This window comes from Falco rusticolus, chromosome 2, assembly GCF_015220075.1.
Source record: "Falco rusticolus isolate bFalRus1 chromosome 2, bFalRus1.pri, whole genome shotgun sequence".
Taxonomy (NCBI): Eukaryota; Metazoa; Chordata; class Aves; order Falconiformes; family Falconidae; genus Falco; species Falco rusticolus.
The window spans coordinates 2085648-2104758 of NC_051188.1; the positions used below are offsets into that span (position 1 = coordinate 2085648).

General features: G+C 47.1%; 1 protein-coding gene across 11 annotated transcripts in view; it reads left to right on the forward strand.

The window, feature by feature from the left end:
* The window catches only part of STIM1 (stromal interaction molecule 1), a 100878-nt gene that overhangs the window by 35202 nt on the left and 46565 nt on the right, over positions 1-19111 (forward strand). For 10 of the 11 annotated variants that reach the window (XM_037376454.1, XM_037376453.1, XM_037376456.1 and 7 more), the window contains 2 exons: positions 3983-4116; positions 17033-17147. In XM_037376454.1, coding sequence (XP_037232351.1) covers positions 3983-4116; positions 17033-17147 — 249 coding nt within the window. The remainder of the gene's footprint in view (positions 1-3982; positions 4117-17032; positions 17148-19111) is intronic. The other variant, XM_037376455.1, reaches the window with a different exon arrangement.

Below are 19111 nucleotides of genomic sequence, written 5' to 3' on the forward strand. Positions count from 1 at the left end.
GGGGTTTCATGTCAGAAAGCCCATTTTTAAAAACCTGCTTTTGTAACAAAAACGGCTGCTTCCCCTTGAGAAATGCGGTTTGTCTGAGGGTTACCAAAGGCCACTTTGGAGAGGTGGTGTGGCTGACGCTCTGCATGTATTGGTGGCAAGGCTTTCTGTGCTGCTCTAGAGCAGCGCTGAGGCTGCGGGCACTGGGGATGTGTGCTGGCATTGGTGTGGGCTGCCGGCAGCTCTGCCTGCAGTGGCACTGAGCCACGGGGCCGGAGTTGAAGAACCCACTGGGATGGTTTGCTCACCAGGTTTGAAGAAGAGAGATTTTTAGGTATGAACAAAACCCATTCTGATCCACATTGTGCATGATCAGGGTGCGTGCAGTGAAGTCATGCCAGGAAGTTGGAGGGTTGCACCAGAAGAGCTGCTTGCTGTCAGAGGGTTTAAGGGCTTATCTACCAATTTTTACCGCAGTGGTGGAGATTAGAAGTATGTTCTTCTTAAAAAGCTCTAAAGGATAGACTAGCCATGGAATTTTAGGGTTTTTCAGGTTTTTTGGTTTGTAGTTTCAAGGGCTTTTGCTCTTTCCTAGGGGAAGTAATAAGTGCTCTAGACTCCCGGCCTTGGGGCAGCAGGGCGCAGGGCGGGTGTGTGTGGCGCAATGACAGTTATCCACACTTAATCATTGTTATTAGCAAAGCATTAATGGATTTGAATATTTAATGATGGCAATTTTTAGCATGCATGCATAAGGTGCAGTTGTTTACAGGGGAATTTTCTTGGGTCCTTCAAGCGCCTTGAAGGAGCTCTCTTTTTTTCTCTGAAGCACTAAATGATGATCAGCTGTTCGGATCTCCTGAACATAGCACAAAAGCTCGGTAGTCTGAGCAGGGTATCTTACTTAAAAAACAAAACCCCACAAAACTCCCTTTCAATTTATAGTGTATGACAATGTGCATCAGTATATAAAATTAGTTTAGTATTTGAAAGATGCTAGTGCAAAATCTGTAGCTAAGACCTTGAATCTTGAATTGTGTATATGAAAACACACCAGGAAGTACTGTTGCATGCCAAAATTAAGAGCTTGGTCTGATTTGATTAATGCTCTGACGTCCGTTTCAGTGTTTTTTGAGTCACTTTGTTTTAAGCAGAACGTGACTTTAAAGAACATATTTTATTCTGCTGCAGATATTAAAATCTTCATCCTTGGTCTGTGTTCCTCAAAATTAAAATCCCAGTGCTATATTCAGCCTCCTGATTAGGGATGCATACATTATAAAGCTGGTTTTCAGTCGTGTTTAGTGTGGGGGCAGGAGGTAAGGAAAAACAACAGGTAAAGGTAGGAAAACAGGCTTATGTTTATATGGTATTGTAGTTTGTTTGGGTTTTTTGTACTGTGTTATCACAAATATTTAAGCTGGCTCGCACGGACACTTAAATTCTAGTAAATCAGTGGCAAAACAACAATATTTGTATTTGTATATATGCTTCTGTCTGCTCCCTTAGTGTATGTTCACTGCATTTGTTCTTTGTTTCCATTCTAGATTGGCAGTGTGTTCTCCTCTAACATTAACCTACTTGCAGGAGCAAAACCTGCACCTGGAACAGCTGTATGAAGCACAGCGGGGTTGTGTTTGTGTAATTCGTTTAGCTTGGGTTTGTGTGGGTTTTTTGGTTTGTTTTCTGGAGGTTTGGGGTTGTTTGGAGGTGGTGGTGGTTTTTGTTTGGTTGGAGGTTTTTGTTGTTTTTGTGGGGTTATTTTAACCAGTGCAGAAGTGAAATCTATAAATGTACATGGCACCAGCTGGAATCAGTCTGGTTTCTTCCATGTGGAAGGCTCTGTGCTTACTGACATTTAGAACAGAATAAACTTATTTCAGGTGGAAGGGACCTACAATGATCATCTGGTCCAACTGCCTGACCACTTCAGGAGATTAAGGCATGGTATTAAGGGCATTGTCCAAATGCCTCTTTAACACTGACAGGCATATGGAGATTGGTGCTATTACAGACTCAAATTACAGAATCAGACTTGTTGAGGTGGGAAGGGATCTCTGGGGTCCATCTGGTGCTAACCTCCTGCTCAAGCAGGGCCATCCAGAGTTGATTGCCTGGAACCATGTCCAGATGGTTTTGAGTATCTCAAAGAATGGACGCTCCCTGGGCAGCCTCTGCCAGGGCTTGGGCACTCTCGCAGAGAAAAGTCTTTCCCAATAGTCAGAAGGATCCTACGATGTTCCAGTGTGTGCCCGTGGCCTCTGGTCCTGGCATTGGGCACCACTGGGAAGAGCCTGGCTCCATCCTCTTAGCACCTGCCTGCGGGTCTTAATGTACATGGGTGAGATCCCCCTGAGCTCTCTCTTCTCCAGGCTGAACAGCCCCAGGTCTCTCCGTGGAGGAGCCCCTCCCTTGACCTGCTGCCCGTGCTCCTCCTCATGCAGCCCTGGACACCCTTGACCACCCTTGGCCATGGTCAACTTGGTGCCCACCAGCACCTTCTCTGCCAAGCTGCTTTCCAGCCGGGCGTCCGCAGCCTGTGCTGGTGCCGGGGCTTGTTCCTCCCCAGGGGCAGGACCAAAGCAGGGCTATTGGCAGGCAGGTCTGGTAGTGCGAGTCCTCAATTTCACAAGGAAAATGACTGGGTGCATTTTTAAATGTAGTAGGTGGCATATGTTCTGTTAGAACCTCTGATTAGAGGAAGCCCAAAGGCCTCTTGGGAATCTTTTTTCCATAGGGATTGTGTAGTATGTGCTAAAATAAATGAAATAATATTTTAAAACTTCTCTGGATTTAATATTCAAAAGTCTTTTGTATTGATGGTGAATCCAAGTACTTGCTGGTTGTGTGGAGATGTGTCAGAGAGGTGGATAGTCCAAATGATCATTAAGTAGCAAGGTAAGTGCATGCCCAGCTATTTGCAGCAGATACAGTGTGTGTAGTAGCAGCAGGAGGAGAAAATACATCTACTTTTCCTATAAATAAGTTTGTCTTACGTTGAGAGGATCATCTTAGAGTTTCGTTTGAGCTCATACGTAATTTGGACTTTTCTGCTGAAATTCCTAGGGATTCAGTCTGAACTTTTTGAACAGGAAACCTTTCTAATGGGAACTGGGCCAGGAGCTATTAAACTGGTTGCACAGCGATCTTGGAGCAGTCACCCCTGGATAATTCATAGTCATTATCTGCTTACGTGAATCTGGTATAACCTCTGTGAAACAAAAGGGTTTTTCTTAGTGTGTGTCATACAACGAGCTCACTTTTGGGGGCTATTTTCAGTGCCTGGCATGTGTGCAATTGTCTCTGCACCAACAGAGACAGCTCTGCTGCAGTTGGTCTTCGGTCGTCACGGTGAGTCACGTGTTGCCACGTGGCAGTGCCGTGGGAAGATGGATCGGCCACATTTGGTACTTAATGTGTACTCAGGCGTGCAGCAAAATTTAAAGTGTTAGTCTTGAAACAGAAAAATATGTGATAGCTAGGCACAGAAATCCATTTCATAATCAGGAAGAAAGCTAACTTTTTAAATGGATGTGTTGTATAAACATACTACTCTTACTCTCAAAATGTCCTGCCTAGATGCTGTGCCAACACTAACAATCTCCAAGTGAGGAATGAAGCTTGTGAAATAGGAGGTAAAATAACAGCTGCAGTCCTCTCCTGCCCCTGCCAGCAGGCACTGGTGGGCATGGCATGGGTAGGAGAAAGCCCCAGCTGTGCAACCTGCCCTCAGCGCACTGGGAGGCCCGGGGCGGTGGAAATGGTGAGAAGTTGACCTGGAGAAGAGCAGCCTTGCTGAGGCCATGACCTACCCTTTGCTGTTGGGGATTTCTTAGGACGCTGGCTGTTGGACATACTCCTGCTGTGAAGGACAGCACTGGGATGCTTTCTCCAGTGCTCAGCGAGCGCTTTTCAAACACAAGAAGCTTAGTGAGAAAACACGTTCACAATATTTTTGGTACAGGCTACCTAACGTTGGTGTTTTCTTCCTCAGCAGAATTCTGCCGCATTGACAAGCCCTTGTGCCATGACGAAGATGAGCAGCTCAGCTTTGAAGCTGTCCGCAACATCCACAAGCAGATGGATGATGATGCCAATGGCAACGTGGACGTAGAGGAGAGTGACGAGGTTAGTGCTGGGCTGCTTTGCTGTCCTTCTCCCACGCAGCACTCTGCTTTTGCAGAGGGCTGTCCTGTTACAGGTATTGCTGATGTGGCAGGGTGCCTGAAATTCAGGTGTGCAAACTCTTAGGCTGTTGGCTGCCTATCTCTTCGTCTGGCAGAGGAAGCAACGTATCATCTTGAGCCAAGTTTCTGATCCAAACGGTGCATTTCAGTACTGTAATCTTTAGCGTGTATGGATTTCCCTCTGGTCTGGCGTTTTTTAGCCACTTAATCTTCTTCTACCGACAAGGTATTATCAATTTACTCCAACACTTAAAGACAAAGAGATTGGTTTACATGATTGTTGTTATTAGTTCATTCCTTTTTTAATTGTGGGGTTGGGAAGCACCTCTGAATTCTGATCGAGCCTCTCTGACACTGTTGAGTAAATACACTGGCTCCTGTCACCGTCACATTACAGTGTTTACTACGTTCTTTCACCAACCCAGCTGAAACAGTTACAGTACATATATGCATACTGCTGAAAAAAGGAACAATTCTTTCGTTGTCTTGGCCTTGGGAGATTTTAGCTGATAACTTTATTAAAGAGAAATAAAATTCCTGATTTCTTACATAAGCACCAACAGAGATAAGTGACTACTAGAAAAAGGAAAGCTGTTTATTTATAATGTTGCCTCAGTTGCAGTGGATGCTTGTTTCCATGGCTCTGTGCCAGGTGAGGAATTCCATCTTGTAAAGATACTGGCATCTAAATAAGAAAGTCAAAGTTTTGGAGGCTAAAAGAAAACAGACTGGTGAAGGGATCTGCTGCCAGTCACAGGCAGTTCTCTAGGTCCCAGTTCATAGAATCACAGAATGACTTGGGCTGGAAGGGACCTTCAAGACCAGCCAGTCCCACCCCCTGTTCAACGGCAGGGCCCCCTCCCCCCAGCCCAGGCTGCTCCCAGCCCCGTCCAGCCTGGCCTTGAGCCCTGCCAGGGATGGGGCACCCACAGCTGCTCTGGGCAGCCTGGGCCAGCGCCTCGCCGCCCTCACGGGGAAGGGTTTCTTCCTCATGTCCAACCTAAATCTCCCCTCTCTCAGCTTCAAGCCATTCCCCCCTGTCCCACCACTCCCTGCCCTTGCCCAAAGCCCCTCCCCAGCTTTCCTGTCGGCCCTTCCAGGCACTGGGAGCTGCTCTAAGGTCTCCCCGCAGCCTTCTCCTCCCCAGGCTGCACAGCCCCAGCTCTCCCAGCCTGTCCCCACAGCAGAGGGGCTCCAGCCCTCTGACCAGCTCCGTGGCCTCCGACGGGCCCGCTCCAACAGGTCCGTGTCCTTCTGATGCTGAGGACCCCCGAGCTGGACGCAGCGCTGTGGGGGGGTCTCAGCAGAGCAGGGCAGAGCAGAGGGGCAGTTTTCCTAATCCCTCAATCCACAGCAAAACCACTGCCCAGCTAGGGGCATGCTGCATGTCACTGGGCTCAGGGGGACAATGGATGGCTCTAGAGCTACATGAGCTGCTTCAAGGGTAGAGACAAAAGTCTCATGCCATGTCCCAAAACTGAGGCAGGGCTGTGCTGGGAGCAAGGGTTGTTGAATGATCTGAATTCTTGGCCCTGGAAGGAGGCAAGCTGGGAGCTGCTGGGATCACTGCTGTTGGTGACCCAGCACCCAGCGTGCACCAGACTGGAGGTAGGTGGTGGGGCTGGCAGCTGCCTGTGTTGCACTGTGGAGCTCTGCTGAATGCATCCTCAGGCCTTTGCCTGATGGAGACGGTGGTATGTGTTTGTACAGTTTGTGGGAAAGCCTGATATAGTCTCTGTGGGGTTGGGAATTTACAGAATTGTGACCTTCTGCTTGTGGACCAAAAGGCATCTCTTTTTGCACCCATTCTGATGCAGATGGCAAACTGAAGGCGTGTGACAGCTGTCCTGAGAGCCGCTGTCCTCATAGCCCTTCTCTAGGGTGTGTTATTTCTGCTTCTCAGGTAAAGAAATAGCAGTCCAGGGAGGTTAAATCCCCCACCCAAACTAATGCAGCAGTTCAGTTTATTGGGCGAACCCAGCCATCACAAGGGCCCTTTGGTTTCTGGGGCAGCGACAGTCTCCAGGGACATGGCACAGCAGCCGGGAGCCGAGCACCCTGTTTATGAGGAGCCAGCGGTGTTGGTTGGCTGTTGCCGGGTTGCAGTGCCGTTCCCTTTGCCTAAATCCCACTTTATGGAGTAATTAAAACAAATGAAAAGCTTTCAATTGCATTTCCTAAAATTTGATGTGTTCTCTGGAGGCGGTTCTCAGTTCAGAATTGCTTTGGAGCTGCAGCTCTGCCTCTCCCACTGACTCCTGGGGTAGCTGCAGGCAAATCAATTCACTCAGCGCATCCTACTTGCCTGTTATTAAATTGAGGATAAGCCGTATGTTGTTAGGGTTGGCCATTAACTAGCAATTTTTATGTGTCTCTGAGCAAATCTTGCCCTCTGTCCCAGTGGACTAGTTTAGAACTTCCTGCACAGTCAGTAACAGTATTATAGGTTCGAAGCCTTTGTACTGTCAGTTCCTTTTATGTATAGATATTGCCATTGTATGAGTAATAAAATTTATTTTTCTAAAAGGCTTCAGAATTACTGCCTTGCTGCCATTGCTCAGCAGTCTTCAAACCCCTTGTAGCTGGATGGCAGCCATGCCAGAGCCCCTGCCATCGCCTGTCTTGGTCCCAGCAGCTCTTTTCCAGCTTCTGGTGTGTGTGTGTTATCCCTTCGTGCCCATTAGAAGCAGAGCCGCTGGGACGCTGTTGCTGGACTTGGTGGTCGGACTGTTGCATGTTGCGGCTGAGGGGTCTCGCAGTGTTCCCCGCTCCTGGGTGCTCCCAGTAGTCTCCTGTTAATTTTCCCCCAGCCCTTACCGGTTGCTACCCCTTGCCCTTTGCCATCTGCTTCCAGGGGTCGTTGATTCCCGCATTGCTTTTGCCTGCAGCTGTTACCTCGCCCTGCTCATCTGAGTGGGGTTCGTTGTCGTGTTGATCCCTGGCTCCCTTCCCTGAGATCCGCTCTGCAGGGAAGCGGAGTGCAGACACCCCGCATGCCCTTATGTCATGGGTTAGCCCTCACCAGCGCCCAGGGGCTCTTCTGGGGTCACCGCAGCCACCGCTGCACCCCTCACTGCTTCTGGCATCTCTAGTGTCATGTTCTGAGCTCTTTTTGTGTCTGAATTGTATTTGGGGGAATTTTGCAGTTGTCACAAGCTTCCCAGCAAAAGGTGGTGGTTCTCCTTAGGAAGGAAGGAGATGATGGTGTTTCTGTTGTTTAATGGAAAAAGCTTTTTTTCTCTTCCGTCTGCTGTTGATGGTTGGACATGGGTAGTTTGAAGAAGTGGATAAATGTGGATTTTTTTTAATCTAAGAAGTCTTATGTTTTTTCTAAAAGTTTGTTGTGGCTAATTGAGACAGCCTGTATTAAATGGCTTCCTTCCTATAATTTACCTGGGCATTAAAATGCTGCCAACAAACCCATCCTTCTCCTTCCAGCCCCAAGTGCAGCCCAGCACCAGGCTCTGCCATGAGAAATGTGTTCTGACTGTCAGTGCCTGCTCTAGTGTGGGATTTTGCTGGCGGGAGGAGGAAACCCGCAGGCTGGCAAAGGCAGACGGTGTTTAAGCCGAGCCTGTCAAACACCAAAACCCCAAGGAGCGGTGACTGTGGTGAGTCACTGGCCAGGTGCAGCCAGGATGGCCCAATGGCACACGGGCAGGAGCAGAGGTGCTTCTCCTCGCAGGGGCTCGCTGGGAAGCATGCATCACAGCGAGATGGTGCACGTCTGACTTGTAAATGAAAACAAGGACATCTCTGTGGTGGTTGTTGTGATGGCTCTTTCCCTCCTGCTAACCCGCTGCTTTTCAGAGGTGGTCTGTGATGATCATCTTTGGGTTCAAGATGGAAGGAAACAAGCAAAATAAAATAGAAACCACAGTTCGCAGTTAACTCAATATTTTAAGTATGCATCTTTTCTGAGAATTGACAAGTTTTTCCCTGGTTTCCCTTTCATTCTCAAGGAGTGTGCTGTGCATTTCATATGCAAATATTGCTCTCTGTGGTAGACGCTTGTGTGCACATGTAGGTAGGTCTCCGTGGCTGGCAGTGAGTTAGTATTGATACCTGTTTTACCTATTGACAAAATGTTGTAGTGACCCCAAGTTGTATCTGGTGGACCTGGCAGTCCTGGGTTAACGGTTGGACTTGGTGGTCTGAAAGGTCTTTTCCAACCTAGACAATTCTATGATTCTATAAATACAGTTGCAAGCTTTACCTCTGCTAAGCTTGAAACTTTTATTAAAGTTGAATTAAATTAAACTTTCAGTAAAGGCTTTGAAGCCACTGAAAAAGGTATTTCGAGAATCTTCCTTGGCGAGCCAGCTACTGCCTGAGCACTTGGCTTCTCTGCATTCAAGGTTATCAGCTTTAACCCCTGTGTGCACCCTGTAATTGTGTTTTAACTCCCTGCCTTTGGTGGTGGGACAGCTGCTGGAGATATTATTTGAAAGAATGCAAGAGGCTCAAATATAAGCCTTTTATGGCTTTTACGTTTAATCTTTGTACACCCTTCTTCTTTCAGTGTGCGAAGCTCCCACCTTCAGAGCGGGCGTAGTGGGTGGTATGGCATGCTTCATTTCCGTAAACTTTTTGGAAAAGGGTACGGACGATGAGCCAGGAAGGCGTGTTAGGGCAAAGGGCTCGTGCCTCCCCGACAGCAGGGACAGGGGGAGCGCCAGCTGCAGGGGGCACGGCCAGAGAGGCTGCGAGCCCTTCCCTGCCTGGGGACCTGAGGGGACCTGCTGGCAACGGGGCGAAGGTGGGCTTGGGCAGGCTGGGGAGCCTCTTGGGGGGTCACAGGATAGTCTGTGGGGCAGGACCTCAGGACATCTCTATCTGGAGGGTACTGATGTTGAGGTGGAAGCTCTTGTAATGCCGAGCTGCCAACAGTCGCTCTAAGTAGTCTCCCTTTAGTGTAGGATTATGTACTTGGGATTGTTTTTTGGGTGCTTTTTCGTGTTTTTTTTTTTTTATTTTTACTAAGTGGATTTGTGACAGAACAGAATGAGCTAACATCTTAACGTAGTTCCAGAACAGAATGTGTTGGTGACTGATCAGCCTTGCACAGAGATACTGAGCTGAGTTGATGAGTTGCCTGATAAACCACAGTTCTCTGCTGTTTGCTTTCATATATTAATTCCTTAAATTATTTAAAAATAAGTAAAAAAAAAAGCTTCCTCTGTTGAGGTAAAGGCCAAGGTAATTTTGAAGCTTGGGCTTAATCATGTCTACTCCAGAGGTGTTTGCAAGCTTCAACAGAGACTGTGGGTCTCAGGGTCTTGCAGATGTTGGTTGTGGAGGCAGGTGCTGAAACACCCATCCATGGCACGTGGTTTCTGTGCCTGGAGCACAGCGTGGGGGGACGCCTGCACAGGGGATGCTCGTCTGTGGGAGAGCAAGCTCTTCGCTGCCACACTTGTGTTTCCCTGGTGGGTTGAGAGCTTTGTTTGCATCATTATTTTGGCCCTTTCTGGAAAGTTATTGGGTGCGTTTTGTTTGGATTAAAAGACCTGACTGGCAGAAAGGGAGAGTCAGACAGGTAACTGTATTTTTAAAATGTTCTAATTATAGGAGAAATCTTGTCTGACAACTTTATGCTGTCCTTAAATCATCATTGCATTTTTCCCTTCTGGAAGTGAGTTTTCAGTGAAGTTTCAGGTGACATCAGTGACCTCGATTAAAAGGAAAGAACTGTCCCTCACGGGGATATCTTCTAATTAGTGATCTATTTCTGCTCTTCGCACTCACTCCAAAGTCAGCTCCCGCTGTTTAGGGGCGACTCTGATGGAGGCTCACACTGACAGGTCTCTCGGATGCTGTTAGCCTGGTTTCTTAAGGAAACATGGTTTATGGAATCACAGAACTGTTTGGGCTGGAAGGGACCTTCAAGACCAGCCAGTCCCACCCCCCGCCAGGGGCAGGGCCCCCTCCCCCCAGCCCAGGCTGCTCCCAGCCCCCTCCAGCCTGGCCTTGAGCCCTGCCAGGGATGGGGCACCCACAGCTGCTCTGGGCAGCCTGGGCCAGCGCCTCGCCGCCCTCACGGGGAAGGGTTTCTTCCTCAAGTCTAATCTGAATCCCTCCTTGTTACTCATCCTAATATCTAATCTAAACCTATCCTTTGTTATTTTTGATCAATCCCTGGCTCCTCTCAACCTCTGATCCTGGGGTCAGGCTTGTTAGCAGAAAAGAGGGCTTGAAGGCAATAGTTTTCTGCAACTTGAATGAAAATCAGTAGCTCAGATGTTAACATTGGTGAGCTGACTGAAGGAAGCGATGCGTGATGAGCTCTGCAGTTGCTTGGTCAGTGTTGGCCCCTTATCACCCACACCGTGATGTGTTGGTGCATGCATGCATCCCTTGCCCAGGTAGTAGTTGGCGCTCAGGAGGGATGATGAGCTGAGATCCAGGGATGTGAGAGGGATGTAAAGGTTCAGGGTGCGGAATGCAAAGATCCTGTAATTGGACTTTCTGCAAAAAACAAGAAAAAACCCTCACTTTTCATGGAACCACAGATTTTTGATCATGCTTTCAGCCACTGAAACATCAAGTTTGTCTTAACCAAGAAACCCATGCAATGCAAACTCCTCACCCTTTTCAGAGTGGAGAAAAGCATACTGGTCACGGGATTTGGTAGGTGGAGAACTAAAATGTAGTTTTAAAAGGTTATATAATCCTGAAATGGTTCTGTAATTGTTTTTTCTGGAGAGGGCGTGAATCTCTGCTTCGGGTCTCCACCAGTGCCTCCAGCGCTTGCTGGAAACCTGGGGCCAGGGCGGCCGTGAGCAGAGGACACTAAGAAAAAGTATTTTCATCCTAAAATGGAGGTAATTTTCTGCCAGAGGCTGCAGTGGGTGGCTTTAGCAGGGATTGGATGTATTCCGTCCCCAAAATACTTTAGCTGTCCTCTATGGCTGTGCAGGTATGCGCTCCTCATCACCCCACTGCCCTCGCAGAGGTGGTCTCCCATGGGCGGGCATTTCGGAAGGATAAGCAGGAGCTGGCTTTTATGTGTCTCGGATTCTGCTCCTTCTCTTTATATACAGAAACCTGTTAAATTATAAAAGAAATCTTGACATCAAGAAGCGTTCACAGGCTGAGTCTTCCTGCAGTGATCTCATGCTGGTTTTCACGTGTAGCAGTGGTTCTGCTCCTGTTGCTTTTGGATGATGTGATCAGGTTTGCCTCTCTCTGAACTTGGTGAGACTCTTGGTTGACTGTATTTCCTTCTTTTCTTTTTGTGGGTTCGCAGACTGGCTGAGGCTGGAGGGGTATCTCCAGGGATGGGATCAGCCGGGTCTTTAGCACTTGTAAGTGCTGATCTTGAATGGTTTGCAAGTAGGTCGATATTTTGTGCAGTGGTTTTTGTGCCTGGTGTTTTCAACATCTGGGAGTCCCATGGTGACTTTATATATACATATATTAGTATATACGTAGTGTGCTGCACGCTCAGTACAGTTACCTGTGTATGTGAAATCTTGGGGAGTTCCTCCAATGGGTAAAAAATGAGAGCTAATCCCATGTTCAGAGTTGGGCCCCTCAGTACAGGGAAGACATTGAGGTGCTGGAGTATGTCCAGAGATGGGCAATGGAGCTGGGGAATAGGCTGGAGCACAAGTCTGATGGGGGCAGCTGGGGCAGCAGGGGGTGTTTAGCCTGGAGAAGAGGCAGATGAGGGGGCACCTTCTCGCTCCCTACAAATATACAACTATATTTTCTCTCCCCTGCCTGGTTTAGGAGGTTTTTATAGGGTGGTTTTGGTGGGCACCCAGCATCCAGCCTGGGTCAAACCACCACAATGATACTACAAAAAGGTTCATGCAGAAGATGTGCAAACGTGGGCTCTGAAAGTGCCCTGAGTGCTGCTGCTGCTGAGGACCCGGGTGTGCTACAGTCTGTGCAACAGGAATTCCCATCGATTTGTGCTGGTTGGCAGCACGTGGAGGTTGGAGAGAGCGCACCTAGCAGTGGTACGTGTCTGATGGTAGCAGATACAGAGCTTGCGGGTTCGCAGTCAGCTGCAAACATCTCTGTTTTCTAGCATGGGTCAGAGGAGCAGGGCTGAGACGCCTGCACGGCACCAGCAGCCAGCCTTTGTCTCCAAAGACGATGCTAGGCAGTTTGGCTTACTTGCTGTGATTGCACTGTTTACTTCTTTTTCATCTTTTCCCCAGAAGATACCAAGGGAAAATCTGTTTTGAAAGTTTCCTCAGGTGGGTGCAGCTCAGCTTCTCCAGCCTCTCGGGCTGCGTCATGCATGAACAGCTCGTCCAAGGAGGTGATGGCCCCATCCTCCATCCTCCCCCCTGCTCGTTTATAGAGGTGTTCTCACTGCAGCCAGCTCCGTCCCCTCCAGAGAGTCCTTGGGGGTTTGTTTTGGTGATGGTGTGCTGAAGGAAAGCTGCAAGAGATCACTTTTCCTTTCTGTGCTCCCGGAGCTAAATATACAGAGCAGCAGCTGATCCCTCCAGTCCCGGTGGGAGTTGGCAGCCGTGCAGTCCACAGTGCCGGGTGACATTGCCGCGTTCCCTCTTGGTCACGAGTTAACAAGCTGGGAGGCCGACGACGTGGCCTCTCCCTGCCGTGGGTCGGCATGGCTGCCCACCGACACCTGGCCGCTGCCTACGGCGGGGGGCACCGGCAGGAGCCCCCGACATCAGGGGGCTGCCCTGCTGAAGCTGCCCGAATTTTCCTATTTTTCCATGTTCCTCTGCAAGATGGGAAGAACAGCTGAAGCTTTCAGCCGGCTGGAAAGCAAGAGAGCAGAGAGGCAGCAGGCTTGAGCTGCCGGTACCTGTCGGTGGCCTTGGTAGCATCTGCGATGGATTTGTAGAGAGCCTGGGCAGTGAAAACTTCCACAGATATTTTCCATGCCCTGTCTGATATTAAAATACTATCTCCTTATCTAGAGATGACTTCTCTTTTTTTTGTAATTGTGTTACATACTTAAAAGATCTGTAATAACGAAGGCCGCATGGTAATCATGCACTGGATGATGCATGCAGGGATGTAAATAAGGAATTATCTTTTAATCTTGTTGCGTGTGTTAGGTACCGGAATGTGAGCGATCCTCTTTCTTCTGTGGTTTCCATGTGCTTTGCTTACCTCACATCTCAGGAGTCCCTCCTGCATGCAGGGCAGTCTCAAATCTTTTCAGTCTTTCTTGCACTCCCCTTTAATTATTATTTTATTTATTCGATTTTCTTCACTTTTCTTTGGTGTCTTCTGTTTCTGGTCCATCTTCTCCTGAGATGGAAAGGGGTGGGAACACACCAGAGCACATTATTATGATAGATATGTAGCCTGTGTGAATTATGATATATCCGCAGACCATACTGATGTATTATTTTTCATTAGCGCTCAGCCTACAGGGAAAATGCCTCGCCTCCTGTAGATAGATAGCATTTGTTTCAGCTCTGATTTGAGGATGCAGGTCAAATCTAATAATCATTTTTTTACTTCGTACTCCATTGATGTAAAATTGGTTCCATTGTGCCGTTTAGCTGAATTTTTGATATTACCATTCAAAGAAAAGTCTGGAATCCCAAAAGCCTAGGTTATATTAATTTATTATAAGGAACTAACTGTATTAAAATCAATTTAACATTTATACTTACTGAATATTTCTTGGCTTGTCATGCCAGGAACAGAAATCTTTAGATGTACTGCAGAGAATATTAATATTCAGCTTATCTGTCAGTTTTGTGCAGCAACTAAAAATACTTAACTAATTATTTTATTACAGATACGTATATATTTATATATTATATATCCATAACTATATATTGTTTATATAGAAATATAAACCCAGAAATTTTAATATATTATTATAGTTACTCCAATATTATTTATACATGAAAATACTATATATATATAAAAACAAAAGCACATACTTTCTTTTATATATACCTTTAAAATATAACTGTATATGTTGTTATCTATAGTTATTTATATTTTTCTCAGTCCCTTCCAGTTCCTTTGCTCCCGTATCTACCCGCTTGCCAGAAAAGCACAGTGTGGGCAGGGCAGGTTTTTTTTTTTGCAGCTGCACTTCCAGTTGACTCTAGATGTGACAGCAGACGAGTTGCCACTACCGAGCATGATGTGTGAATTACGGAAAGGAATCCCTGGTCGAATTCGCATTGACACAGGAACTCCTACAAAATAGCAGAGACTGTTGACTTGGCAGCGTTGGGTGATTGTGGTGACCTACATTTTGATGCAGTCACATACAAGGTCTTACAGAACCAAGAAAGTGCTTTTCAGCTGGCAAACCTTCCATTGCTTGCTGGATAGTCTGCACGTTGAGGATTTGCTGAAACCCAGAAAACCCAGTTTTACACTTTGCCTCATCTTTGAGCAAGGATAGCTTCTGTTTATCTGATCATGCAGCGTTGGCTTTGTAATGGAAAAGGTTAAGTGATAACGCCTACCTGAAAATGTATATTTGCAATAATGGAACAAAGTTACAAAAAGCTAAAATAATAAATAAAAAAGAAAAATATGTTAACTGTGATTATACAGAGCAGTTTATATCCTTCCTTATTTTCTGAGAATCTCAAGTAGCTTTTGTATTTTATCTTCACATATTACTGGGTGGCTCCAGGACTCCAGGTGAAGATTCCTGTGCTGAAGGTGGTTGCTTTCTGCCTGCTCCAGCATGGCTCCCCTCCCTCCCTGAAGATCCCTCTGTAAATACCAAGACCTTGCTGCTTTTCACTGCTGTCCTTGATTCCTCCTTAATTTTTTCCATGTTTCCTGGGGCTGCTCTCTTCTGCCCATCTCTCCCCAGAGCACTAGAATAGCAAGGACCCTGTCATTTGGCTTTTCCTCTCTGTGTTTCCAGCATTATTGGGTTGATGCTCCTGTTGCACATCTCGTTTACACTACCCTGCCTGCAGGCACCACCTGGCACAGTCTGGTGGCAAACTTCTGAGCATTTGCTGTTTGTTGTAAGAGGATGCATCTTTTTTAATTTTTAGGTTTATAGCTTGTGTTATTGCGTAACTATTAGAGGATATTGGAGATGGGGAGATTCCTAATGGAGTGCTTGATTTCAGCAATACTCCCTTGTTCCCTTGATGGATACTCTTGGGGTTATGGGGTCTGTCTTGTGGGGACACACACAGGTGGCATAAGAAGATTTTGATTTCTGTGCCAGGAGAGAGGGAGTACCAGGAGAGAAGGATTATTGGTGCCGTACCTATGTGTGCGCCTTGAGCAGGTGCTCTGACCTCTTCTTATGCTGATGTGTCAGTAAAGGACTCAAAAAGCAGTCAGCTGGAAAAGAACAAGCAGAATGCTTTGATGTCTGGAAGGATTGCTTTTCTTAATGAGAGGCTGAAGCTCCTAAGCTGGCTTGCTTATTGGTAGCGTGGCCCCAGGCAGAAATCTGCTGGCAGAGGGCTAGTTAGCAAAAAGGTGGCAGAAGAAAATCCTGAAACTGAAAGTAGAGAAAAATGCAAAAGGTCCAGGTCTGTAACAGATGGTGTTATGTATTAGAGGAACTCAGCGGCTCTCCTGAGAGCACCCCCCACCTCTGGAGTATTGCATCTGGTTTGGGGGTCCCCAGCACAGGACAGACACGGACCTGTTGGAGCGGGCCCGTCGGAGGCCACGGAGCTGGTCAGAGGGCTGGAGCCCCTCTGCTGTGGGGACAGGCTGGGAGAGCTGGGGCTGTGCAGCCTGGGGAGGAGAAGGCTGCGGGGAGACCTTAGAGCAGCTGCCAGTGCCTGGAGGGGCCGACAGGAAAGCTGGGGAGGGGCTTTGGGCAAGGGCAGGGAGTGGTGGGACAGGGGGGAATGGCTTGAAGCTGAGAGAGGGGAGATTTAGGTTGGACATGAGGAAGAAACCCTTCCCCGTGAGGGCGGCGAGGCGCTGGCCCAGGCTGCCCAGAGCAGCTGTGGGTGCCCCATCCCTGGCAGGGCTCAAGGCCAGGCTGGACGGGGCTGGGAGCAGCCTGGGCTGGGGGGAGGGGGCCCTGCCCGGGGCAGGGGGTGGGACTGGCTGGTCTTGAAGGTCCCTTCCAGCCCAAACTGCTCTATGATTCTATGAACTAAGGAGGTGATTGTTGTGGTTTAACCCCAGCCAGCAACCAGGCTCTACGCAGCCACTTGCTCAGTCCCCCTCATTCAGAGACTTGGGGAAGAGAATTGGAAAGGAATGTAAAAGTCAAGGGCTGAGATAAGAACAGTGTAACAGGTAAAGCAAAAGCTGTGCAGGCAAGCACAGCAAAGGAGGGGATCATACCCCGCTTCCCATGGGCAGGCAGGGGCTCAGCCATCCCCAGGGCAGCAGGGCTCCATCACACGTAACGGTTACTCGGGAAGGCAAATGCTATAATGCCGAATGTGCCCCCCTTCCTCCTCCTTCCCCCAGTTTATATACTCGGCATGACGTTATATGGTATGGAATACCCCTTTGGATGGTTTGGGTCACCTGTCCTGGCTGTGCCCCCTCCCAGTTTCCCATCCCTCCCAGCCCTCTGGCTGCCAGGGCCCAGGAAACCAAAAAGTCCTTGATTTTGTATAAACATTACCCAGCAACAACTAAAAACATCAGTGCATTATCAACCTTGGTTCTCACATCAGAGCCAAAACACAGCACTGTACTAGTTACTAAGAAGAAAGTTAACTCCATCCCAGCCAAAACTAGGACAATGATGTAGTTCTGGTCAGAGATTAAAAAGACCAGAGATGCTGCATCTCAGTTATTAGAACTTTGCCATAGAAATTATTCTGTGACAACCCGTGGATGTAGTAATAAGGAAGACAGGTGAAAGATTTTCCTGTTTTGTTAATGCTCCTCATCTCTCTAAAAGATGAATCAAAGAATAATCCTGCTGTTTATTCTTCTCCTAGTTCTTGAGGGAGGACTTGAATTATCATGACCCAACAGTCAAGCACAGCACCTTCCATGGAGAAGACAAGCTCATTAGCGTGGAAGATCTCTGGAAGGCCTGGAAGACATCTGAAGGTAAAAGACAAACAAGCAAACTGAAACAGCCTGCTCCACACCCCTTGCCATAAAAGTGATAGAAGCTTTGGATTTCATACAACTGTGGCAGCAGTGTGTATACCTCCCAGGAAAAATAAGCTGCTGCTTCTTTTGCTGCCTTGTACAAGTACTCTTCTAGCTTCCTTTTTTTTTTGTGGGGGGCCTTTCAGGATTTCATTGGTCTTGGTACTTCCCAACTGTTAATGCTGGCATCTGAGTATGGTCATAAAGGTATAAATTCTTGTTTAGTTTCTCTGCTCCTATAAATGTGTATTAAATAGAGCCAAATACTGTCCTATTCCAGGTTCTCCTTCAAATACCCAGATTCAGATGATATTTTTATGGGCTAATAGCATCTGAAAAATTCAGTGGAGCTGCATGGGAGTTTTCCTACATATCGCGTTTTCCTTAGAAGAAATTTGCTGAACCTGAAAAGCTCCTTAATCTAGTGAAAAGAAGGTAGAATTAAGTCCTAAAGCCGGAAGTATACATAAATACATTTGATGTAGAAATAAGCTGAAAGGTGTTGAGAAATGGTATTATTCATCACAGCAAGTTAACCTAGGGAGGTGGTGGAAGTGCAGTCGCTGGTGGGAAACTTCCTGAAACTTCTGAATCTTGGAAAAAAACTTCAAAGTTCACTGGTGCTTCCTTGGCCACAGTGTGTGGGTTGACCCGCACCCTGGGCATTTACAGAACTGGCTGTTTGCAGGCTTCAGGAGGGTGTCCAAGGCGGTCAGGAAAAGGCACAGTTTCACTTCTACTTTTTCTCTGACTGGAATTTGGAAGTTCTTTTTGAGAGATCTTAAACCTGATCTTTCTTCTTTCTAGTTAAGAAACTTCTTATTGTCAAATTTTGGGCTTTGTTGTGGAGTGATATTTTATCTTATGACCAGTAGTACGAGTAAGAAAATCTTTGGTGCCTTGACAGTGAAAATGTGGGGGATGGTATAAAAGTAGCAAGTTTGCGCTTTTGCAAAACATAGGTGCATTGTTTACTGTGTGATGCATTTTCATTTACTGATTGCATTGTGAGTGGTGTGTAGATGCAGATCACATCGGTATATTGAGTCTTTTTGTGATCCGTGGCATGGACAGTTTTTGCCAGTGGCTGCCCTTCACTCTACTTGTGCTTCTCCTTTCCTCTCAGTGAAGTCTTGTTGCTCTCAACCCCTGGAACATCTTTTCTTCCAATACTTTTGACTCTTGCTCTTCCTTTCACTTAGTCCTTTCATTTCCCTCTGTCCTTCAAGATCAGGTAATCTTTCCAATCCCCATCGCTTGAAAAATTAGGTTTTAGTCTTCTGATCAATTCGTCAACTAAAGATTTGATTTCTCATTTGTGTCATGTTCTGTTTGTATTTGATTTTTCTGTCTTAGCCTTTAAATTACTTGTAAGGCAGAACGTGCTCAGTGTTTTCAAAGCACTTTGTAGAAGATACAGCTGTAAGCCCGTTACAGTCTGTCACAATCCCAGGAAGACCAGATGAATAATTAGGTACAGCATTTGAGAGGTGGTTTGAAACCACAGTGGTTCAGTGCATGGTCCTTGAGTCGTTCATCCAGGACCAGACTCTCTGTCCCATGGAGATGGGCAGCTACAAGTTGAAAATTTGTGTCCAAACCACTTAAAAGGGTGATGCTAATGATTAACTTTGTCTCCTGTGTTCAAGGAAAGCCTCATGTAATTATTCTCTTGTGTGGCTGTTTACAGATGACTTTGCCTTTGTAATGTCAGCTGGGAAAGGGTAGAAATCATTAAGGGTGGAGGAGAAAGTCCCCTGATACTCCCCAGTCCCTTAATTGCTGAGCTGCTCCCTGCTTCTGACATGCACGGGACCTGGCACATCTTTGGGTAGAGCTGCTGTGGCATAATGGTTTTCCTTGTGTTGGTGCTAGTTACCACTCTTGTTCCTTTCTCGTCATTCCCTCTATCTAAAATA